This window comes from Heptranchias perlo, chromosome 44 (genome assembly GCF_035084215.1).
Source record: "Heptranchias perlo isolate sHepPer1 chromosome 44, sHepPer1.hap1, whole genome shotgun sequence".
Taxonomy (NCBI): Eukaryota; Metazoa; Chordata; class Chondrichthyes; order Hexanchiformes; family Hexanchidae; genus Heptranchias; species Heptranchias perlo.
Window position 1 is genome coordinate 3235623 of NC_090368.1, and position 24797 is coordinate 3260419.

The following is a 24797-nucleotide window of genomic DNA, read 5'->3' on the forward strand; positions in this document are numbered from 1 at the left end:
CGCAGTGCAGTAACAGAGTGGAGATTGGCTCCAGCGGGGGGTCCGAGGGGTACAGCGGGGGGTCCGAGGGGTACAGCGGGGGGTCCGAGGGGTACAGCGGGGGGTCCGAGGGGTACAGCGGGGGTCCGAGGGGTACAGCGGGGGGTTTGAGGGGTACAGCGGGGGGTTTGAGGGGTACAGCGGGGGGTTTGAGGGGTGCAGCGGGGGGTTTGAGGGGTGCAGCGGGGGGTTTGAGGGGTGCAGCGGGGGGTTTGAGGGGTACAGCGGGGGGTTTGAGGGGTACAGCGGGGGGTTTGAGGGGTACAGCGGGGGGTTTGAGGGGTACAGCGGGGGGTTTGAGGGGTACAGCGGGGGGTTTGAGGGGTACAGCGGGGGTTTGAGAGGTACAGCGGGGGGTTTGAGGGGTACAGCGGGGGGTTTGAGGTACAGTGGGGGGTCTGAGGGGTACAGTGGGGGGTTTGAGGGGTACAGTGGGGGGTTTGAGGGGTACAGCGGGGGGTTTGAGGTACAGTGGGGGTTTGAGGGGTACAGTGGGGGGTTTGAGGGGTACAGCGGGGGGTTTGAGGTACAGTGGGGGGTTTGGGGTACAGCGGGGGGTTTGAGGGGTACAGCGGGGGGTTTGAGGGGTACAGCGGGGGTTTGAGAGGTACAGCGGGGGGTTTGAGGGGTACAGCGGGGGGTTTGAGGGGTACAGCGGGGGGTTTGAGGGGTACAGCGGGGGGTTTGAGGGGTACAGCGGGGGTTTGAGAGGTACAGCGGGGGGTTTGAGAGGTACAGCGGGGGGTTTGAGGGGTACAGCGGGGGGTTTGAGGGGTACAGCGGGGGGTTTGAGGGGTACAGCGGGGGGTTTGAGGTACAGCGGGGGTTTGAGGGGTACAGTGGGGGGTTTGAGGGGTACAGCGGGGGGTTTGAGGTACAGCGGGGGTTTGAGGGGTACAGTGGGGGGTTTGAGGGGTACAGCGGGGGGTTTGAGGTACAGCGGGGGGTTTGAGGTACAGCGGGGGGTTTGAGGTACAGCGGGGGGTTTGAGGGGTACAGCGGGGGGTCCGAGGGGTACAGCGGGGGGTCCGAGGGGTACAGCGGGGGGTCCGAGGGGTACAGCGGGGGGTCCGAGGGGTACAGCGGGGGGTTTGAGGTACAGCGGGGGGTTTGAGGGGTACAGCGGGGGGTTTGAGGGGTACAGCGGGGGGTTTGAGGGGTACAGCGGGGGGTTTGAGGTACAGCGGGGGTTTGAGGTACAGCGGGGGTTTGAGGGGTACAGTGGGGGGTTTGAGGGGTACAACGGGGGGTTTGAGGTACAGCGGGGGGTTTGAGGTACAGCGGGGGTTTGAGGGGTACAGTGGGGGGTTTGAGGGGTACAGCGGGGGGTTTGAGGGGTACAGCGGGGGGTTTGAGGGGTACAGCGGGGTTTGAGGGGTACAGCGGGGGGTTTGAGGGGTACAGCGGGGGGTTTGAGGGGTACAGCGGGGGGTTTGAGGTACAGAGGGGGGTCGGAGAGGTACAGAGGGGGGGTCGGAGAGGTACAGAGGGGGGGTCGGAGAGGTACACCGACCATGTGACCTTTCCAGTCCCCTGCCGTCGTACGGGCACAGGCTGTGGATTTCTGGCGCTGACCTGAGGTTGCCTGATCTGTTTGGGGACCTGGCAACGGTGGGGTGAACGTGCCTCGGGCGACAGGCGGAGGGAGAGAGTGCAGCGTGATAGGGGGCTGCGGGGGAAGAGGCTGAGCAAAGCCTCACCCACTCCCCCCAACACTCTGAAACCCGGACAGACAAGGCAACAGCGGCCCCAGTGATTTACGGGCGATCGCCCGGCACTGCACCCTTCCAGCGGGTTCCGCCAAGTGGGAACCTCTGGCCGATTTCCCCCACCCCCTTCCCCCAACCGAAGGCGGGGGGTTGGGGGTGGGCCGAGGGGAATTCCCGGCAGCTGCCCGATCTGAGATCAGCCAACTGGGCACGAGGCTGGCCAACCGTGCTTGGAAAGGCCTAGTGCGTCTGTGTGGGCTCCTCGTCCCTCCCTCTGGCGCGCTGTATAGAAAGAACCTGCATTTCTATAGCGCCTTTCACAACCTCAGGACGTCCCGAAGCCCTTTACCGCCAATGGAGTACTTTCTGAAGTGCGGTCACTGTTGTGATGTAGGAAACACGGCAGCCAATTGGCGCACAGCAAGATCCCACAAAACAGCAATGAGGTAATGACCCAGATCATCTGTGTTTAGTGATGTTGGTTGAGGGATAAATATTGGCCCCAGGACACCGGGGAGAATTTTTCTTTGAAATAGTGGCCGTGGGATCTTTCACGTCCACCTGAGAGGGGCAGACGGGGCCTCGGTTTAACGTCTCATCCGAAAGACGGCACCACTGACAGTGCAGCGCTCCCTCAGTACTGGCACCGGGAGTGTGGGCCTGGGTTTTGTGCTCAGGTCTCTGGAGCGGGGACTCGAACCCGCCACCTTGCGAGTCAGAGGCGGGAGAGCGCTGCTCACCGAGCCACGGCCGACAAAAGCCCAAACACCCCCGGGGAAAAAAGGGGCAGGTGCCTCCCAGATTCAAGTGCCGTCTGCCCCAGATGGCTCATGGCCCCCACCCCTTCCCCGGCAGACGGAATGTCGGCGTTCTCCGACGCTCCACCGCCACCGGCCGCCTCGCGAGAGGGGGCGCTCGCCTTACGATCAGTCACGGCCCCCAAAAAACAATCGCAGAGCCGGGGGGTGGGGTAATCCTGATTAAGGCACGGTCGGAACCGCTGTGCTGAGGAACAGGAAAGGCCGACCTCTTTGCTACGTCCTTCTTAAGTCGGGCTTCGAAAGTCCGAGTGCCATTCGTTTCCCCCCGTCTCAGGAAAACCCGACACAATGAGGTTAAAAGGTTCTTATTTTTTTTGCAATTAAACCGGGAGTACAAAAATTGCTTGTGTGTTTTTTTTTATATATATAAAAAAAAAGGCTAAATGCCTCTGGGGGAATTAAAGCCTTTAAAAAAAATAGAACAGGTGGGACGGGGAATTAAGGTTTTTTTTTACACCTTTTTCAAGTGCGAAAAAGAAACAATTTCAGTACTTCAGCCCCTTAGCCCCAGAGTTCGATTGCTAGAGCCGCCTCTCGAGTCGTCTGATTATGCATCACGTGTCCACAAGCCACAGTCGTTGGGAGGATCCAAATGCTGTTAGTTCCGTGGCTGACCAGGTGGCGTAGAGCTGATTCTGGGTTTATCGCAGGCGGGCGCTATGCCTCGACGGGAGGGATGCTGCCACCCCCCCCCGCCCCGCCCGCCCTACCCCCTACGCACACGGGGGCGCGGGAGCACCCGCCCCGCCCGCCCGCCCGCTACTTCTGTCCCGGCTGCGCGACTGCCTCACGCTCCCACTGAACCTCCACCAGTCTGTACAGTTCCATTGTGGCCCGAGCGTCCTCGACCGACGAGTGACCCTGTCTCCCGACCTGAGGAGACACGAGAAGCGGGAGGAGAGTTAAAACGGAATCTCACAGGGCCGCTCGGCCCGTCCTGCCCGTGCCGGCTCTTTGAAAGAGCCGTCTGATTAGTCCCACTTCCCCCGGAGCCCTGCAAAAAATTCTCCTTTTTAAGTATTTATCCGATTCCCCTCTCGAATTGGATCAATACTTGAAAAGTTACGACCGAACCTGCTCCCACCGCCCTTTCAGGCAGTGCATCGCTGATCAGAACAACTCGCTGTGTAAAAAAAAACATTCTCATCTCCCCCTCTGGTTCTTTTGCCAATTATCTTAAATCTGTCCCCTCTGCTCACCTACCCTCCCGCCACTGGAAACAGTTTCTCCCCCCATCTTCTCTATCAAAACCCTTCGCAGAGCGGTTACAGCACAGGAGGAGGCCGTGCGGCCCATCGAGTCCGTGCCAGCTCCACGCACGAGCAATCCAGCTAGTCCCGCCCCTCCGAGTGGGGAGTGGGACTGGCTGGATTACCAAAACTTCGTGATTTTGAACGCCTCTACTAAATCTCCCCTTAACCTTCTCTGCTCTGAGGAGAACGATCCCAGTTTCTCCAGTCTCTCATCCCTGGTACCATTCTAGTAAATCTCCTCTGCTCCCTCTCCAAGGCCTCGCCATCCTTTCTAAAGGGCGGTGCCCAGAATTGGACACAATACTCCAGCTGAGGCCTGGTCGGCGATTTATAAGTAAAAGGTGCAAGAGCTGAAGGTTCCTGTCGAGGGGCTGTGCATACCTGAATGTCTCGGTGAAGCAGCTGTTTCGTGAGCCTTTTCAGTGACACCGATTCCTTCTCGGGGAAGCCTGCCTTCCTGTTTAGGAGCGGGATCTTCGAGGTGTCCCTGGTCATCGACTGAGGGTGGAAGTAATTCAGTGCCTTGAAATCGTTGTGCACCGCGTGGCCAATCACGACCTTCCCGCACAGGATCTTTAATATCTGCAAACGGGGGAGGACGTAAAAACACCAAAGGTTTGCAGACAAGCACGGCAAAGGACGAAGGAGTCGAATTAAACGGGCACCGCAACTCAGGGAGGGTATACCGGCCTTGGAGGGGGGGGCGCAGTGCAGATTCACCAGAATGAGACGGGGTAAAATTACGAGGACAGGCCGCACAGACTGGGCTTGTATTCCCTCGAGTATAGAGGGTGATCTAATCGAGGGGTTTAAGATAATTGATAGGGTCGATGGAGAGAAACTATTTCCTCTGGTGGGAGAGAGTCCAGAACTAAGGGGGGCAGAACCTTAAAATTAGAGCCAGGCTGTTCAGGGGTGATGTCAGGAAGCATTTCTTCACACAAAGGGGAGTGGGAATCTGGAACTCTCTCCCCCGAAAAAGCTGTTGAGGCCGGGGGTCGATTGAACTCAGAACTGGGATTTTTGTTGGGTGAGGGTATTAAGGGTTAGGGAACCAGGGCGGGTAGATGGAGTTAAGATCAAGATCTAACTGAATGGCGGAGCAGGCTCGAGGGGCTGAATGGCCTCCTCCTGTTCCTGTGGCACGGATGAATGATCGCAGGCCTCTTCTCGTAGCCCCCGGCACTCACAGCTCCCCCCTCCCCACAAACCCCGGACCCCTCACAGTCCCACCTCTGCTGCCCAGGCTCACCTCTTTCTGTGCCAGTTTGAAGGGAGTGGCACTCTTCATGTGCTGCCTCCTGATCCCACTCCACCGGGTACGGTAATCCGTTATGGGGTTCGGCGGTAAGATGTACTTGTCGTACACCAGGTCCCCGTCGTAGCCGACGACGCTGCACCGGGCCAGCTCGCTTTTCCGCCCGCCCTGCCCCGTGCCCACCATCTCACAGTCCAGGGCCACGCATTTGTAGGGCTTGTCGGCGGCGGCGGGGGCCGCCTGGCCGATCGGCGGCAGCCCGCTCTGGCACTCGCTGAGCAGCAGCCCCCTCTCCGGCGGGAGGGCGCCCTCCCGCCCGTAGAGCCTGGCGTTGCCCCCCGGGCCCGGGCGGCCGGCTTTGGCCGAGGCCTCAGCCGGCTCGGGGCGCCGGTGGTGGTGGTGGGGGGCGGCGGCCGGGGACAGCTTCCACTGCTGCGAGTCCCGGCAAACGTTCTGAAGGGTCCCGGAGCCGAGGCGGGCACCTGGGCCGTTGGTGACGCCAGCGGCGGCGCGGAAGCCGGAGAGAAGCGCCTGGCCCGGCTGGGAGGCGGCGATCCACGCCGGGGGCTGCGAGCTGTCGCGAGCGTCCGGCATCCTGGCCCCTTGCTTCTTGTTGAGGTAGCCCTTTCTCTCCAGGTAGCTCCGACGCCTCAGGAAGCGTTTGTGCTTGGGGTTAGGGAGGACGCATTTCTGGGCTGCACCGGTCGAGAAGTCCAGGTTCAGCGTCAAGTCAGACATGGCGCGGGCAGCCGGCGGAGACGTTACGAGCCGGTGTCGGAGGGAGGGGCGAGAGTCCAGCCCCACGCTCTGTGAACTCGGTCCCCAGCTCCTCTGCGAGCACCGGAACTCAGAGGCCAACGGCAGCCATTTCGCTACCTGAAATCAAAATAAAAAAGGATGGTCCCAGAACTGAGAGAGGTTCTAACTATCGGGAAAGGCTGAACAGGCCGGGGCTCTTTTCTCTAGATGAGAGAAGGCGGAGGGGTGACCTGATAGAGGTCTTTAAAATTATGTAACGCCTTCATCATTTCCCACATTACAACAGTGACCACACTTCAAAAAAAAGTACTTCTTTGGCTGTAAAGCGTTTTGGGACGTCCTGGGGGGAAAAGGAGGAGAGAGAGGCGGAGAGGTTTAGGGAGGGAATTCCAGAGCTCAGGGCCCAGGCGGCTGAAGGCACGGCCGCCAATGGCGGAGCGATGGAAATCGGGCAAGAGGCCGGAATTGGAGGAGCGCAGAGATCTCGGAGGGTCGTAGGGGCTGGAGGAGGTCACCGAGATCGGGAGGGGGGGGCGAGGGCCATGGAGGGATTTGAAAACAAGGATGAGAATTTTTAAAATCGAGGCGTTCCCGGACCGGGAGCCGATGTAGGTCAGCGAGCGCGGGGTGGGTGATGGGTGAACGGGAGTTGGCTGCGAGTTGGGATACGGCGGGGGGAGAACAGAGTTTTGGACAATTAACCGGGAGGGGGTGGGGTGAGACGGAGAGTGCCTGTCCACTGCCAAACGTGACCGCCACCCAGAATGGGCCGATCCAGATCAGCGACCCTGGCTGATTCCCTCCCTCCCTCCCTCCTCTCTGCCCCCACCCCCCTCGCAGCCTATGGGCACTGAAGGTAATCACAGCAACTCAGCACAGACTGGGGAACCCTGCGTACGGTTCAGTCCCACACCAGGCGGCCCATTTGCAAATCGGAGGAGGTTTGAGGAATTATTTGACTGACAAAAGTTCCAAAAAGAAAAGGCAGCCTACATTAACCCTTAGCCGGCCAAACAAGGTCGCCATACGCGTTGCAAAGGAGCTGAGTTTAATGCTGTGTCCCCCTCACGCTGAAGGCAAGTGGGAAACTGTGTAAAGGTGACACCATTGTGACAGTTCGCCTGCACATATGACCAGTTATCACATTATGCCCCAAGAGGCAATTAAAAATATCTTGCACATCTCAGCGGGGGCGTGAGAGATTTTCACACCCGTGTCCATGTAACCCGCACAGAAAACGCACAATCGTAGGCTCAGTCCGTCCCGAACCCGGGCTGTGTCCAGACAGAACATCTGGAATCGTACAACACCGGCGAGAACCCACTCGCTGCCCCTCCATAGCTGTTCCAACAATCGGACGGCGTGCCAGGCCACTCCGGAGGGCATCGAGAGTCAACTTTGTAAAGAAGGAACCTGCATTTCTATCGCGCCTTTCACAACCTCAGGACGTCTCGACGCCCTTTACAGCCGATGAAGTGCAGTCACTGTTGTAATGTAGGAAACGCGGCAGCCAATTCGCGCACAGCAAGATCCCACAAACAGCAATGTGGTACTGGCCGAATAATCTGTTTCAGTGATGTTGGTTGAGGGATTGGCTAATCCACCGGGGGAGAACTCCCCCCTGCTCTTCTTCCAATAGTGGCCCGTGGGATCTTTTACACGAGAGGGGGGCAGACGGGGCCCTCGGTTTAACGTCTCATCCAAAAGACGGCACCTCCGACAGCGCGGCACTCCCTCAGTACCGGCACTGGGAGGGAGTGTCGGCCTGGATTATGGGGCTCAAGTCTCTGGAGTGGGGCTCGAACCCACGATCTTCAACGGAGCTAGGTTTGACCTCCTGTTCTCCCTCTGTCACCCCCCCCACCCAATCTCCCTCAGTTATGCCCCGTCCCCCCTGGAGGTGCTGCCTCCAGTTGCAGCTCTACCATCATGCACATGTGAGGTAGGCGGCATATTCAACTGCAGGAAGCATCACAACTAAGCCCTGTCTCCACCTCCCCGTACCTCAGGCGCAGTCCCCACGGACATTGGTTCAGTGGCATATTGTACCATGGGGGGCATCGCAAGCCCGGACCCCTTCCCTCAAAATGGGCTCCCTCCCACCCCTGGTAATACATCCCCACCCATGGTTGAGGTGGGCTATTGTACCATGGAGAGCATCACATTCTAGACCCCCCCATGGGTGAGACTTGCCGTTCTACCATTAAAGGCATCACATCCCATGCCCCCCACAATGGGTGAAGTGGGTTATTGCACCATGGAGGGCATCACATTCTAGACCCAATGGGTGAGACTGGCTATTCTACCATTAAAGGCATGACATCCCAGCACCCCCCCCCCATGGGTGAAGTGGGCTATTGCGCCATGGAGGGCATCACATCCTGACCCCCATGGGTGAGACTGGCGATTCTACCGTTAAAGGCATCACATCCCAGAACCCCCCCATGGGTGAAGTGGGCTATTACACCATGGAGGGCATCACATCCTGACAGCAATGGGTGAGACTGGCGATTCTACCATTAAAGGCATCACATCCCAGAACCCCCCCCCCATGGGTGAAGTGGGCTATTGCACCATGGAGGGCATCACATCCTGACCCCCATGGGTGAGACTGGCTATTCGACCACTGAAGGCCTGAGGTCACCCCCCCCCCCGGCGGGTCGGCGCGGGCCCGGGCCGGGGATCGAGTCCGGAGCCGGTGCTCGAGGGCCGGGGATTGACCCTCAGCCGGGCCTGTCCCCCGGCCCCTCTCCCACAACACGCTGAGCCGCCGGCTGTCCCGCCCCGGGCCGCGGCCTTTCCCTCACTCACCGGGAGCCGCCGCCGCCGACACCGCTAGGCCCGGGCCCGCGCTTGCGATTCCGGGTCAGAGCGGCGTCCGCTTCCGGGGTCAGGTGAGGGTGAGCGCGGGACCGGGGGAAAAGAGTGGGGGGAGGGAATGGGGGGGAAAAGAGTGGGGGGAGGGAATGGGGGGGAAAGAGTGGGGGGAGGGAATGGGGGGGAAAGAGTGGGGGGAGGGAATGGGGGGGAAAGAGTGGGGGGAGGGAATGGGGGGGAAAGAGTGGGGGGAGGGAATGGGGGGGAAAGAGTGGGGGGAGGGAATGGGGGGAAGAGTGGGGGGGGAGAGTGGGGGGGAAAGAGTGGGGGGAGGGAATGGGGGGGAAAGAGTGGGGGGAGGGAATGGGGGGGAAAGAGTGGGGGGAGGGAATGGGGGGGAAAGAGTGGGGGGAGGGAATGGGGGGAAGAGTGGGGGGGGAGAGTGGGGGGAAAAGAGTGGGGGGGAGAGTGGGGAGAGGGAATGGGGGGAAAAGAGCGGGGGGAGGGAATGGGGGGAAAGAGTGGGGGAGGGAATGGGGGGAAAGAGTGGGGGAGGGAATGGGGGAAAAGAGTGGGGGGAGGGAATGGGGGGAAAGAGTGGGGGAGGGAATGGGGGAAAAGAGTGGGGGGAGGGAATGGGGGAAAAGAGTGGGGGGAGGGAATGGGGGGGGAAAGAGTGGGGGGAGGGAATGGGGGGGGGAAAGAGTGGGGGGAGGGAATGGGGGGGAAAGAGTGGGGGGAGGGAATGGGGGGAAAGAGTGGGGGGAAGGGAATGGGGGGGAAAGTGGGGGGAGGGAATGGGGGAAAAGAGTGGGGGGAGGGAATGGGGGGGGAAGAGTGGGGGGAGGGAATGGGGGAAAAGAGTGGGGGGAGGGAATGGGGGAAAATAGTTGGGGGAGGGAATGGGGGGGAAAAGAGTGGGGGGAGGGAATGGGGGGAGATGAGTGGGGGGAGGGAATGGGGGGAAAAGAGTGGGGGGAGGGAATGGGGGGAAAAGAGTGGGGGGAGGGAATGGGGGGAAAAGAGTGGGGGGAGGGAATGGGGGGAAAAGAATGGGGGGAGGGAATTGGGGGGAAAGAGTGGGGGAGGGAATGGGGGGAAAAGAGTGGGGGGAAAAGAGTGGGGGGAGGGATTGGGGGGAAAAGAGTGGGGGGAGGGAATGGGGGGGAAAGAGTGGGGGAGGGAATGGGGGGGAAGAGTGGGGGAGGGAATGGGGGGAAAAGAGTGGGGGGAGGGAATGGGGGGAAAAGAGTGGGGGGAGGGAATGGGGGGGAAAAGAGTGGGGGGAGGGAATGGGGGGGAAAGAGTGGGGGAGGGAATGGGGGGGGAAGAGTGGGGGAGGGAATGGGGGGGAAAAGAGTGGGGGGGAAAAGAGTGGGGGGAGGGAATGGGGGGAAAAGAGTGGTGGGAGGGAATGGGGGGGAATGAGTGGGGGGAGGGAATGGGGGGAAAAGAGTGGGGGGAGGGAATGGGGGGAAAAGAGTGGGGGGAGGGAATGGGGGGAAAAGAGTGGGGGGAGGGAATGGGGGGAAAAGAGTGGGGGGAGGGAATGGGGGGAAAAGAGTGGAGGGAGGGAATGGGGGGGAAAAGAGTGGGGGGAGGGAATGGGGGGGAAAGAGTGGGGGGAGGGAATGGGGGGAAAAGAGTGGGGGGAGGGAATGGGGGGAAAGAGTGGGGGGAGGGAATGGGGGGAAAAGAGTGGGGGGAGGGAATGGGGGGGAAAGAGTGGGGGGAGGGAATGGGGGGGAAAGAGTGGGGGGAGGGAATGGGGGGGAAAGAGTAGGGGGAGGGAATGGGGGAAAAGAGTGGGGGGAGGGAATGGGGGGAAAGAGTGGGGGGAGGGAGTGGGGGGAAGGGAATGGGGGGGAAGAGTGGGGGGAGGGAATGGGGGAAAAGAGTGGGGGGAGGCAATGGGGGGGAAGAGTGGGGGAAGGGAATGGGGGGGGAAGAGTGGGGGGAGGGAATGGGGGGAAAGAGTGGGGGGAGGGAATGGGGGGGAGGGAATGGGGGGTGAGGGAATTGGGGGGGAAAGAGTGGGGGGAGGGAATGGGGGGAAAGAGTGGGGGGATGGAATGGGGGGGAAGAGTGGGGGGAGGGAATGGTGGGGGAAAGAGTGGGGGGAGGGAATGGGGGAAAGAGTTGGAGGGAATGGGGGGGGGAAAGAGTGGGGGGAGGGAATGGGGGGGAAAAGAGTGGGGGGAAAGAGTGGGGGGGGATGGGGGAATGGGGGGGAAAGAGTGGGGGGAGGGAATGGGGGGAAAAGAGTGGGGGGAGGGTGTGGGGGGGAAAGAGTGGGGGGGGAGAGTGGGGGGAAAAGAGTGGGGGGAGGGAATTGGGGGAAATAGTGGGGGGAGGGAATGGGGGGAAAGAGTGGGGGGAGGGAATGGGGGGGAAAGAGTGGGCGGGAAGAGTGGGGGGAGGGAATGGGGGGAAAAGAGTGGGGGAGGGAATGGGGGGAGGGAATGGGGGGGAAAGAGTGGGGGAGGGAATGGGGGGAAAAGAGTGGGGGGAGGGAATGGGGGGAAAGAGTGGGGGGAGGGAATGGGGGGGAAAGAGTGGGGGAGGGAATGGGGGGGAAAGAGTGGGGGAGGGAATGGGGGGGAAAAGAGTGGGGGGAGGGAATGGGGGGGAATGAGTGGGGGGAGGGAATGGGGGGGAAAGAGTGGGGGAGGGAATGAGGGGGAAAAGAGTGGGGGGGAAGAGTGGGGGGAGGGAATGGGGGAAAAGAGTGGGGGGAGGGAATGGGGGGAAAAGAGTGGGGGGAGGGAATGGGGGAAAGAGTGGGGGAGGGAATGGGGGGAAAAGAGTGGGGGGAGGGAATGGGGGGGAAAAGAGTGGGGGGAGGGAATGGGGGGAAAAGAGTGGGGGGAGGGAATGGGGGGAAATGAGTGGGGGGGAGGGAATGGGGGGAAAAGAGTGGGGGGGGGGGAAAGAGTGGGGGAGGGAATGGGGGGGAAAGAGTGGGGGAGGGAATGGGGGGGAAAGCGTGGGGGCAGGCAATGGGGGGAAAGAGTGGGGGGGAGGGAGTGGGGGGGGAAAGAGTGGGGGAGGGAATGGGGGGGAAAGAGTTGGGGGAGGGAATGGGGGGGAAAAGAGTGGGGGGAGGGAATGGGGGGGAAAGAGTGGGGGGAGGGAATGGGGGGAAAAGAGTGGGGGGAGGGAATGGGGGGGAAAGAGTGGGGGGAGGGAATGGGGGGGAAAGAGCGGGGGGAGGGAATGGGGGGGAAAAGAGTGGGTGCAGGGAATGGGGGGAAAGAGTGGGGGCAGGGAATGGGGGGAAAAGCGTGGGGGCAGGGAATGGGGGGAAAGAGTGGGGGAGGGAATGGGGGGGAAAGAGTGGGTGGAGGGAATGGGGGGAAAGAGTGGGGGGAGGGAATGGGGGGGAAAAGAGTGGGGGGAGGGAATGGGGGGGAAAGAGTGGGGGGAGGGAATGGGGGTGAAAAGAGTGGGGGGAGGGAATGGGGGGGGAAGAGTGGGGGGAGGGAATGGGGGGGAAAAGACTGGGGGGAGGGAATGGGGGGGAAAAGAGTGGGGGGAGGGAATGGGGGGGAAAAGACTGGGGGGAGGGAATGGGGGGGAAAAGAGTGGGGTGAGGGAATGGGGGGAAAAGAGTGGGGGGAGGGAATGGGGGGAAAGAGTGGGGGGAGGGAATGGGGGGGAAAGAGTGGGGGGAGGGAATGGGGGGGAAAGAGTTGGGGGAGGGTGTGGGGGGGAAAGATTGGGGGGTGGGAATGGGGGGGAAAAGAGTGGGGGAGGGTGTGGGGGGGGGGAAGATTGGGGCGTGGGAATGGGGGGGGAAAGAGTGGGGGGAGGGAATGGGGAAAGAGTGGGGGGAGGGAATGGGGGGAAAAGAGTGGGGGAGGGAATGGGGGGGGGAAAGAGTGGGGGGAGGGAATGGGGGGAAAAGAGTGGGGGGAGGGAATGGGGGGGAAAGAGTGGGGGGAGGGAATGGGGGGAAAGAGTGGGGGGAGGGTGTGGGGGGAAAAGATTGGGGGGTGGGAATGGGGGGAAAAGAGTGGGGAGGGGTGTGGGGGAAAGATTGGGGGGTGGGAATGGGGGGAAAGAGTGGGGGGAGGGAATGGGGGGAAAGAGTGGGGGAGGGTGTGGGGGGAAAAGATTGGGGGGTGGGGAATGGGGGGAAAGAGTGGGGGGATGGAATGGGGGTGAAAAGAGTGGGGGGAGGGAATGGGGGGGGAAAAGAGTGGGGGGAGGGAATGGGGGGGAAAAGAGTGGGGGGAGGGAATGGGGGGGAAAAGAGTGGGGGGAGGGAATGGGGGGGAAAAGAGTGGGGGGAGGGAATGGGGGGGAAAGAGTGGGGGGAGGGAATGGGGGGAAAGAGTGGGGGAGGGAATGGGGGGGAAAAGAGTGGGGGGAGGGAATGGGGGGAAAAGATTGTGGGGGGAGGGAATTTATCACATTTTTTACTCTTCATTCTCAGTCTGCCCATTCACTGCCCATTCGCTGCCCATTCACTGCCCAGTCCTCGTTGACCTTACTGAGTGGTTTTTCTCGGCCACTTCAGAGGGCCGTTACGAGTCAAACCACTGATGTGGGACTGGACTCACGTAAAAGAAAGAACTTGCTTTTCCATCCGGCCTTTCACGGCCTCGGGACGTCCCAAAGCGATTCACAGCCAATGAAGTAATTTTTTGAAGTGCGTTCACTGTTGTGATGTCGGAAACGCGGCAGCCGATTTGTGCACAGCAAGATCCCACAAACAGCAATAAGATAATCTGTTTTTAGTGACGTTGGTTGAGGGATAAATATCGGCCCCAGGACACCGGGGAGAACTCCCCCCCCCCCCCCCCTGCTCTTCCTCCAATAGTGGCCGTGGGGTTTCAGAGCCAGGTCGAGCAGACTTGATCCGCTTGCCGTGACTTCAGATTGTCATTTGCAATTGGTAGACGACGTTGACGCACTGCTCCGTTCTCTCCTCCATCCAGCGTTCTCTCTGGCATTGCCTCGAAGCATGGCGGTACCCGTGACGCACCAGCTTCCCTTTCGGCAGCAGAAGCAGAGGGCAGCGGACATCGTACGCCTCCTGTCCCTCTACACCAACATCCTGGACTCGTACGTGATCGTAAGTCCGCATTAAGCGTCTCTTAGACTCGGTTGTCGGGCTCCTTGTTGGTGGTTCAGTGGGAACGACAACAACCTGCATTCATATAGCGCCTTTAACGTAGTAAAACGTCCCAGGGCGCTTCCCAGGAAAATTTGACACCGAGCCACATGAGATATTAAGACAGGTGACCAAAAGCTTGGTCAAAGAGGTAGGTTTTAAGGAGCGTCTTAAAGGAGGAGAGAGAGGCGGAGAGGTTTAGGGAGGGAATTCCAGAGATTTAGGGCCCAGGCAGCTGAAGGCACGGCCGCCAATGGTGGAGCGATGGAAATCGGGGATGCGCAAGAAGCCAGAATTGGAGGAGCGCAGGGATCTCGGAGGCTTGTAGGGCTGGAGGAGGTTACAGAGATATGGAGGGGGTGAGGGCCATGGAGGGATTTGATCATGAGGATGAGAATTTTAAATTCTCATTACGTGCAGTACTGGCCTGTACAGAGCAGGCTCAGTGCTGAGTTGGCCGATCTTAGCCAGGGGTAAAGGTTGAGGCATTACAGAATGACCTCAATGACCATGGAAAAATGAGCCTGGGAACCTGTTCCTGGAACATGGTGTGCAGACGTCAGGTGAAGACCGGATCAGGCTTGTCCAAATTCTCTCAGAATCTCGACATCTTTCTGACCCGCTCTGCTACTTTCTCAGTGTCCCATTACCCCAGTGTCTCAGTGTCCCAGTGTCTCGGGTCCCAGTGTCTCAGTGTCTCATTATCCCAGTGTCTCATTATCCCAGTGTCTCAGTGCCCCATTATCCCAGTGCCCCATTATCCCAGTGCCCCATTATCCCAGTGCCCCATTATCCCAGTGTCTCAGGGTCCCAGTGTCTCATTATCCCAGTGTCTCAGGGTCCCAGTGTCCCAGTGCCCCATTATCTCAGTGCCCCATTATCCCAGTGTCTCAGTGTCCCATTATCCCAGTGTCTCAGTGTCCCAGTGTCTCAGGGTCCCATTATCCCAGTGTCTCAGTGTACCAGTGTCTCAGGGTCCCATTATCCCAGTGTCTCAGGGTCCCATTATCCCATTATCCCAATGTCTCAGGGTCCCATTATCCCAGTGTCTCAGGAACCCATTATCCCAGTGTCTCAGGAACCCATTATCCCAGTGTCTCAGGGTCCCATTATCCCATTATCCCAATGTCCCAGGGTCCCAGTGTCCCAGTGTCTCAGGAACCCATTATCCCAGTGTCTCAGGAACCCATTATCCCAGTGTCTCAGGGTCCCATGGTCCCAGGGTCCCAGTGTCTCAGGGTCCCAGTGTCTCAGGGTCCCATTGTCCCAGTGTCCCAGTGTCCCAGGGTCCCAGTGTCCCAGTGTCTCAGGGTCCCATTGTCCCAGTGTCTCAGTATCCCACTATCCCAGTTCCCCACTGTGTTTCATTCTCTGGATCCCTACATTCTGCCTTGTTTCCCAGTCTCCCTCTATCCTGTTCCAGTTGGATGTGGATTGGGTTGATCGGTAACATCCCTTGAGCCATTGAGCAAGAATGTTTCATTTTAAATAACCATCCATTTGTTTTTCCTCCCCCTATATGTTGCTGCACTGCAGCTAACTTTATTTATCCTCCCCCCTCCCTCACCTCCTCCTCCTCCGATCCCGTCTCCTAGGAATTTTTCAGTGAAAATCTTTGGGAGAAGGTTCCCCGTTCCTGGCAGACGACACTGTCCGATTTAACCGCTCCACAGTTATCCACGTATATAGCGCCTTTAATGTAGTAAAACGTCCCGAGGGGCTTCACAGCAGCGATTATCAAACAAAATTTGACACCGAGCCACGTAAGGAGATATTAGGACAGGTGACCAAAAGCTTGGTCAAAGAGGGAGGTTTTAAGGAGCGTCTTAAAGGAGGAGAGAGAGAGGCGGAGAGGATTAGGGAGGGAATTCCAGAGTTTAGGGCCCGGGCAGCTGAAGGCACGGCCGCCAATGGTGGAGCGATGGAAATCGGGGATGGGCAAGAGGCCAGAATTGGAGGAGCGCAGGGATCTCGGAGTGTTGCGGGACTGGAGGAGGTTACAGAGATAGGGAGGGGGGGGGGGGGCGAGGAGGCCATGGAGAGATTTGAAGACGAGGATGAGAATTTTAAAACCGGGAGCCGACGTAGGACAGCGAGCGCAGGGGGTGATGGCTGAACGGTTGCGAGTCAGAATACGGGGCAGCTAGAGTTTTGGACGAGCTGCCAAAGACTCCCAACCCCGATGGCTCAGGCAGTGAAGGGGGAGCCATATATACGGCAGGAAACTTCCAATTTCGAAGCCTGCTCGGTTGCCGGCAGTTCCCCCAGTACCTCGCCCAGTGACCGTTAGGGTATTGGCCCCGGCCGAACCCGATCCCGAGCATTCTCCGGCAGGAATCACTAGGTGGCAGTCAGGAACGAGAAACGCTCAGTCAGCATCTCCCGACGCTGTGACCTCTGCCACCGAGAAGGCCAAGAGCAGCAACATCGCGGGCACTCCATCTCTTAGATCAGTCGAGTAGATTCCTCCACATCATATAGGTTCGGACGCCAGAGATAAATCAACTTGTTTGTTTTATTAATATCGACAGAAAGTACAAGCAGGGTCTGTGTCTATATACTCACCAGTAGGATATCCATCGGGGTCTGCGAACTACTAATCAATCCAGGTGCGTTCTCAGCACGGAATACCCAATAATTACTGAAAGTGAGGCTATTTATGGCTGTGTAGTGACAGAATGGAGATGATTGGGTAATTCCCCGGTCAATCACGCCCGGGGACCGCGCTGCTGTAAGTGACTGGGATTGATTTTACGCACGTAATTTGTATTACGTAACTCTTCTCCTCTCACCACATCTTGCGGGAGAAATCTCCCTGCTTTTATCGGGAGAAGTTGCTGCAGTTTCGGTCATGTGTTCTGTTTGCTGTAGTTCGTAGAGTTTCTTTTTTAAATAGATTCTGTAGACTGTCTGCTGTAGTGGCGCTGTTTAAGTAGACTCCTATGGACAGTGGTATCAATAGACATGCTGCTTATTTATACAACCAGATGGACAATGTCAGGTGTCTTGCTCTAAACCTATCAATTCTGAGATTATTGTCACGTGATCTTTGTCACGTGCTACTACACCAGTTTTGGCAATAGCGTACCACAAACACTGCACTCTCACTGGAATGTTTTGTTTATGGAGAAGATTTCGCTCGGTTATAAACGTCACACCTTAACAGAATGATAAATATTTTGGCTCCAAACTGGTGCCAATTGTTTACACAAATCCTTCGAAGTGCAGTTTCACCCTGAGCCATAGGAACAGGAGGAGGCCATTCAGCCCCTCGAGCCTGTTCCGCCATTGACTGAGATCACGGCCCGATCATTTTTATTACCCTGGGGAGGGCTGTCGTCACCTGTGCCCTCAGGAGCGGAGTGAACTGGGAGAGGCGGTGGGGGGGGAGAATGACGAGACTGAAAACCGTTTACCTGTTCTCTCTCTCTCCCTCTCTCTTTCTGTGTGTTTTTTTTTTGCAGCCGCGAGTCCGTGTGGCCGCTCTCGCTGCTGGCGTACAAGGCGGCTGCCCACGGGCTGGCCTTTCCCCGGGAGCCCTGTGCCGGCACTTCCCCTCCCTCCGTGGCAGCGGCAGCCAGATCGAGGCCGGAGGAATTCCGGGCGGACAGGAGCCAGAGCTCGGTGCTCGGCCACCTCTTCCGGAAGCACGTCAAGCCCAAGAAGCAGCACGAAATCGGCAAACTGGGCGCGGTACGGCACGTCTGGCGGCGAGACGGACGGCACTGGGGACGACCGGTGCCCGGGGGACGTGCAGAGTGGTGCCAGTGTCGATAGAATAGAAGCAGGATTTCGGGAGGGGCGGAGTAAATCGCCAGTGTTACCGGGCGACGTAAAGGAGTTGGGGAACATCCAGTGTAGAAAGAAAAGGAGTTGCATTTATATAGAGCCTTTCACCGCCTCAGCGCATTACAGCCAGCAAAGTATTATTTTTGAAGTGTAGTCACTGTTGTAATGTAGGAAACGCAGCAGCCAATTTGCGCACAGCAAGATCCCACAAACAGCAATGAGATAATGACCAGATCATGTTTTTTTAGTCTCGTTGGTTGAGGGATAAATATCGGCCCCAGGACACCGGGGAGAACCCTCCCCCTCCCCCTCCCCCTCCCCCGCTCTTCTTCCAATCGTGGCCCCGTGCGATCTTTCACATCCACCCGAGAGGGGCAGACGGGGCCTCACCTGAAAGACGGCACCTCCGACAGTGCAGCGCTCCCTCGGTACTGGCACCGGGAGAGCCGGCCTGGATTGTGGGCTCAAGTCTCTGGAGTGGGGCTCGAACCTTCTGACTCAGAGACGAGAGAGAGAGAGAGACCCACTGAGTCACGGCTGGCTCAGGATATATAGCTTACCGCTGCATCCCGGGAGACGTAAAGTATGTTGGGAGATAGAGCACCGTGGAATGTAGTCGGATGGTGCAGAACGCGCTGGGAGATTTGTATTGTTATTGGCCTCGCTGGCAGATGCAGAGTACGCTGGAAGGCCATATCGGCTGTTAATGGTGTAGCTCGCAGGTGTACAGTAATCTGTGAGGTATAAACTGCAGTCTGCTGGGCAAAAACAGTTACCTTGATGTCTCTTTCCCTCGCTGCCAGCTCGTTAAGAAGCTATGCGACGCAACTGGGTGTGAACATGTGATTGACGTCGGATCTGGGCAGGTACGTCAGACAACGCTGTGGGATTGTACTTTATCGGGGGGAAGGGGGGGACTTTTATGCTCTGTGGACACTTGCATCTAACTCCAGTTATGGGGAGAGACTGGGATTGTTCTCCTTAGAACAGAGAAAGTTAAGGAGAGATTTAACAGAGGCGTTTTGACAGAGAAAGTAAGGAGAATCTGTTCCCAGTGGAGGAGGGTCGGTAACCAGAGGACACAGATTTAAGATAATTGGCAAAAAAAAACAGAGGGGGAGATGAGGAGAAATGTTTTTTTACGCAGCGAGTTGTTCTGATCTGGAATGCGCTGCCTGAAAGGGCGGTGGAAGCAGATTCAATAGTAACTTTCAAAAGGGAATTGGATAAATACTTGAAGGGGAAAACATTTTCAGGGCAGGGGGGGAGTGGGATTAATTAGATCGCTCTTTCAAAGAGCTGGCACAGCACGATGGGCTGAATGGCCTCCTTCTGTGCTGTACCTTCTGTGAACCATTTATAAATCCCGTGTAAGGCACGCTGTTCCTGTCTGCAAACCTTACTTCCCGTTGCCGTGATTTTTGGTCCTGCTTTTCTGGTCAATGTTTACCGCTATGTCCACTGTCACGGGGTAGTACATGGAATGTACAGCACAGAAACAGGCCATTCGGCCCAACAGGTCCATGCCGATGTCAATGCCCCCACACGAGCCTCCCTCCCTCCCAACTTTATCTCACCCCATCAGTAGTCGCAGGCTCTGGCTACTAGTTGCCCACTTCCGCACCCGGTGTGGTACCGAGCCCCACACGCGCAGAGCAGGACAGGCCCAGGCTCCATCTCGGGCCTGTGCTGAGCGAGCCGATCTCAGCAGGGTGCAGAGCCTGGCCGCGACGGTTGGCCTGAGCCTCCGGGCGACGGAGGGGGACTAAAAAAAAAGCAGCCAGCGTTCCCACCTCCAATCCGGTGACTCTAAGGCCACCTGTATGAGGACCGGCCTCCGCGATGCCGTCCACAGTCGAATAGCCGGCCAGCGGACACTTCACTTGGGCGGGGTGCCGGAGGGACAGCCAGCCCAGCAAGAGAACCTTTCGGGGGAGGCAGGGACAGAGCTGGAACTATCAAGCCGCCCGCTGCGTCTAACCCCGTCACTCTCTGTCCTCTCGTCGGCCAGGGTCACCTGTCTCGCTACCTTGCGTTCCGGCACGGGCTGCACCTCACCGGGGTGGAAGCGGGGGAGGAGCTGGTTGCCACGGCGAGGCAGTTTGACAGACAGCTGCTGCTCACCCTGCAGAAAGAAGCAGCAAGGAAATCAAAGGTGAGAGAATGGAGATATGATCGCGAGGTGTGGCAGTGAGAGGGGGGTCGGGTACAGACACTGCCGGCCTGTATTAACAGGGTCAGGTACAGACACTGCCCGCCTGTATTAACAGGGTCGGGTACAGACACTGCCCGCCTGTATTAACAGGGTCGGGTACAGACACTGCCCGCCTGTATTAACAGGGTCGGGTACAGACACTGCCCGCCTGTATTAACAGGGTCGGGTACAGACACTGCCCGCCTGTATTAACAGGGTCGGGTACAGACACTGCCAGCCTGTATTAACAGGGTCGGGTACAGACACTGCCCGCCTGTATTAACAGGGTCAGGTACAGACACTGCCCGCCTGTATTAACAGAGTCGGGTACAGACACTGCCCGCCTGCATTAACAGGGTCGGGTACAGACACTGCCAGCCTGTATTAACAAGGTCGGGTACAGACACTGCCCGCCTGTATTAACAGGGTCGGGTACAGACACTGCCCGCCTGTATTAACAGAGTCGGGTACAGACACTGCCCGCCTGTATTAACAGGGTCGGGTACAGACACTGCCCGCCTGTATTAACAGAGTCGGGTACAGACACTGCCCGCCTGTATTAACAGGGTCGGGTACAGACACAGCCCGCCTGTATTAACAGGGTCGGGTACAGACACTGCCCGCCTGTATTAACAGAGTCGGGTACAGACACTGCCCGCCTGTATTAACAGGGTCAGGTACAGACACAGCCCGCCTGTATTAACAGGGTCGGGTACAGACACTGCCCGCCTGTATTAACAGGGTCAGGTACAGACACTGCCCGCCTGTATTAAGAGTCTGTCTCACCCAGTGGCCTCAAACAGTGGAGAAGAACAAGTCATTTCCACCAGTAGGGTGCAGTCCATATCATAACATGAGTAGCAACATACTTTACCTCTCCGAGCAACACCAGTAGCATGGTATATACCTCTCTGGAGCTCGCATGGTGCCTGCAAAAGCCAGCATCTGTTTGTGGATGAGGGGGGGGGAAGAGGGTATCACAAACTAGTCATGATTTGACCGCCTTGTTTTCTGTGCAGAGTGAAGAGGGCCGGGAGAGCCCGAAGATCGAGCCCGCCAGGATCCGGCTCCCCAGACACCTGGTGGGATGGGTCGATCCCAGGGCGCCGTGGGGGGACTTCCTGCGGCTGCTGGAGTCAGACGGCGGCCCCGAGCGGGAGGGGACCCGGGGGGGTCCCCAATCCCCCCGCTGGGGGCCGGATGCCCCCTTTGTGCTGACGGGGCTCCACGCCTGCGGGGACCTGGGCCCCGCCGCCCTGCGCCACTTTGCCCAGTGCCCCAATGCCCTCGCCATCACCGCCGTCTCCTGCTGCTACATGAAAACCACAGCCGCCGCCGATCAGGTGCCCCCTCCTCCCCGGGCAGGGGGCTCGGAGACGGGCTACCCCATGAGCTCGTGGGTGAGGGGCCTCCCCGGGCATGGGCTGCCCTACAAGCTGCGGGAGACGGCCTGCCACGCCATCGAGGGCTACGCCGGGCGACTGAAGAGGGAGAGCGCGGAGCTCCGCGTCCACTGTTACCGGGCTGCGCTGGAGACCATCATCAGGCAGCTCGACCCCGGGCTCAGGCGACCGGGAGTGCAGCTCGCCAGGAAGGCTCATCTCCGCCCCTTCGAAGAGTAAGCGGCCTGTTCTCGGCCACCACTACGCGCGCCTCTAACGTAGTAAATAAAACAGCACGGGAGCTTTACCGAGAATTTGACGCCAAGCCACGTAAGGAGATATGTGAGCTTGGTCAAAGAGGTAAGCTTTAAGGAGGAGAGAGAGGCGGAGAGGTTTAGGGAGGGAATTCCAGAGCTTAGGGCCCAGGCAGCTGAAGGCACAGCCGCCATCTCGGTCCTAAATGGTCGACCCCCTATCTTGAGACTGTGCCCCCTCGTTCTAGACTCTCCAACCTCTCAGCATCTACCCTGTAAAGCCTCTAAGAATTTTATACGTTTCAATGAGATCACCTCTCATTCTCCTAAACTCCAGAGAGTACAGGCCCATTCTACTCAATCTCTCCTCATAGGACAACCCTCTCATCCCAGGAATTAATCTGGTGAACCTTCATTGCACCCCCTCTAAGGCAAGTATATCCATCCTTAGATAAGGAGACCAGAACCATACACAGTACTCCAGATGTGGTCTCACCAGAGCCCTGTACAATTGCAGCAAGACTTCCCAACTCACACACCAACCCCCTTGCAATAAAGGCTAACATACCATTTGCCTTCCTAATTGCACCTGAAGGGGAGGGGAGGGGAGAAAATGGGAGGGTCCATTCTCTACATTAATGCCCCCCTCTCCTCCCCCCCCGATTTTGTTTACGCAGGTATGCTCGTGCCGGCCTGCAGAAGCTGGGCTTTGACCCTGGAACCCAATGGGATGCCAGTCTGGTGCAGTCGATGCTGGGACAGGAGGGGAAGGTGGTGGCCTATTTCTGCCTCAGCCTGCTGCTGGCTCCGGTGATCGAGACCCTCATTCTCCTGGACAGAGCCATCTACCTACAGGAGCAAGGTAAGGCAAAGGGAGGTGGGCAGGAGGGGGTCAGTTAACAAAAAACACACTGTTCCCATCTTTTACCTGCAGGATCCGACGGCGTGCACTACCTCTGCCTGCCTGCGGGTAGTGCTGCCGAGACAGGTTGAGACTCAGGGTTGAAGTACCGCAGTGTGCCTCCTCGTGGCGCTGTCGAGACAGGCTGACTGGACCCATATAACTTGCATTTATATAGCGCCTATGGCAGGACACTGGGAGAACTCGCTGATCTTTAACGTAGTGAAACGTCCCGAGGCGCTTCACGGGAGTGTTGGCGAACAAAATTTGACACCGAACCATATTAGGACAGGTGACCAAAAGCTTGGTCAAAGAGGTAGGTTTTTAAGGAGCGTCTTAAAGGAGGAGAGAGAGGCGGAGAGGTTTAGGGAGGGAATTCCAGAGCTTAGGGCCCAGGCGGCTGAAGGCACGGCCGCCAATGGTGGAGCGATGGAAATCGGGGATGGGCAAGAGGCCAGAATTGGAGGAGCGCAGAGATCTCGGAGGGTTATGGGGCTGGAGGAGGTATTTGGAAACAAGGATGAGAATTTTAAAATCTAGGCATAAGAACCAATTAATTACTTTAAAAGTGTAGTCACTGTTCCTTTGTAGGTAAACTCAGCAGCCAATTTGCACACAGCAAGGGCCCACAAACGGGTGAATGCTGGTGTTGATTGAGCCAAGAAAATGGGAGATCTCCCTGCACAGACAGACTGGGCCTCAGTTAAACATCTCTTTCAAAAGACGGCACCTCTGACAGTGCAGCACTCCCTCAGTACCACACTGGGAGTGTCGGCCTAGCTGACGTGCTCATGTCTCTGGAGTGGGGCTCGAACCCACCACCTCCTGAACTCAGAGGTGAGAGTGCTGCCCACTGAGAAAGTCCTGAACTTACACTTCAGTTTGCTACCTGACTTAAATTGCACCAAAATGTATTCAATTCTGGGCACCACACTTTAGGAAGGATGTCAAGGCCTTGGAGAGGGGGCAGAGGAGATTTACCAGAACGGTACCAGGGATGAGGAACTTCAGTTACGTGGAGAGACTGGAGAAGCTGGGATTGTTCTCCTTAGAACAGAGAAAGTTAAGGGGAGATTTAATAGAGGTGTTCAAAATTATGAAGGGGTTTTGATAGAGAAAATAAGGAGAAACTGTTTCCACTGGCAGGAGGGTCGGTAACCAGAGGACTCAGATTTAAGATAATTGGTAAAAGAACCAGAGGGGAGATGAGAATTATTTTTCACACAGCGAGTTGTTCTGATCTGGAATTCGCTGCCTGAAAGGGCAGAGGAAGCAGATTCAATAATAAATTTCAAACGGGGATTCGGATAAATTCTTGAAAAAGGGAAAAAATTTGAAAAGCGATGGGGGTAGACTGGGACTAATTGGATAACTCTTTCAAAGAGCTGGCACAGACCACGATGGGCCGAATGGCCGCCTGTGCTGTACGGTTGTGTACGTACGCCTTGGCTTTTACTCCACGGCAGGATGGGACTGATGTCGGCATCGCTTGCTGTCTCAGCTAGACCCGGGGGGGGGGAGCTGTTATCTGAACCCTGACCTGCCACTGTCCTCACTGTCCTTTCTCTTTGTTGCAGGCTTTCAGTGCGAGCTGCTCCCGCTGTTCGACCCCAGATTCTCCCCCAGGAACCTCGTGCTGGTGGCCGCGAAGGACGGGCGTCGAGTCAGTGACCTCCTCCGCCCGGAAGAGGGCCGCAGGCGTCCGGACCAAGGCCGTGGAGTTTGATCCGCGGACCGGGCTCGGGAAGACGGGGGTCGAGGAGCTCGGATCACACTTTAAACAGACGAGGTGGATGTTGGGACTCGCGGGGTCCCAAACTCTGAAACTCTTTTTTAAAAAAAAACAAAAACAATTCCACTGCATTTACGGTGCATGTATTGACTGACGAGTCAAGAGACAGCTCGCTCTCTCTACAGATATTACACGTCCTACAATAAAATCACTCAGCAGCTGCAAAGAGAAACCCGAGTTGTTCTGACTCTGGCTACACTCAAAACAGTCCGACTTTGCCTGAGGGAAATAGCTAGAGGTGTGTGTGCATGTGTGTGTGTGTGTGTGTGTGAGAGAGATCGTCCATTCATGGATCGGAGAAAGACAAATCAGAGTATTTTCTGCACGTTGCAAGACTGCGAGCTGTGGAGGAGCGAAGGGATTTGGGTGTCCGGGTACACAAATCACTAAACACTGGTGGGCAGGTACAAAAAGCAATCAAAAAGACCAATGGAACGTTGGCCTTTATCTCAAGGGGGGGGCTGGAATATAAAAGGGAAGTTATGCTTAAATTGGCAGACCCCATCTGGAGATACCGCGTTCAGTTCTGGATGTATTGGCCTTGGAGGGGGTGCAGTGCAGGTTCACCAGAGAAGAGTTAAATGATGAGGAATCGGTTGCACAGACTCGGCTTGTGTTCCCTTGAGTTTGAGAGAGATGAAACATTCAGAGAGCTTCGCTCTGCAGTGTCAGCCGGTGTGCCGGAGCCGAGGATGTGAGCTGATCTTGGT

At 57.7% G+C, this 24797-nt stretch overlaps 2 protein-coding genes across 2 annotated transcripts; one reads left to right on the top strand and one right to left on the bottom strand.

The window, feature by feature from the left end:
* Positions 1-1935: 1935 nt before the first annotated feature.
* On the bottom strand, positions 1936-8722 carry LOC137306600 (interferon-stimulated 20 kDa exonuclease-like 2). The gene is made up of 4 exons (XM_067975899.1): positions 8651-8722; positions 5075-5956; positions 4204-4404; positions 1936-3442 (listed from the first exon to the last, which is right to left on the bottom strand). Exons 2-4 carry the CDS (start codon positions 5816-5818, stop codon positions 3329-3331), a joined length of 1059 nt encoding a protein of 352 aa, XP_067832000.1. The 5' UTR covers positions 5819-5956; positions 8651-8722; the 3' UTR covers positions 1936-3328.
* A 4355-nt stretch (positions 8723-13077) lies between these two features.
* mettl25b (methyltransferase like 25B) lies at positions 13078-24259 on the top strand. Its single transcript, XM_067975900.1, has 8 exons — positions 13078-13736; positions 15371-15477; positions 17240-17468; positions 18368-18430; positions 19576-19719; positions 20778-21376; positions 22072-22256; positions 23873-24259. The coding sequence occupies exons 1-8, from the start codon at positions 13626-13628 to the stop codon at positions 24019-24021; spliced, it is 1587 nt and encodes a 528-aa protein (XP_067832001.1). The 5' UTR covers positions 13078-13625; the 3' UTR covers positions 24022-24259.
* The last annotated feature ends 538 nt before the right edge of the window (positions 24260-24797 follow it).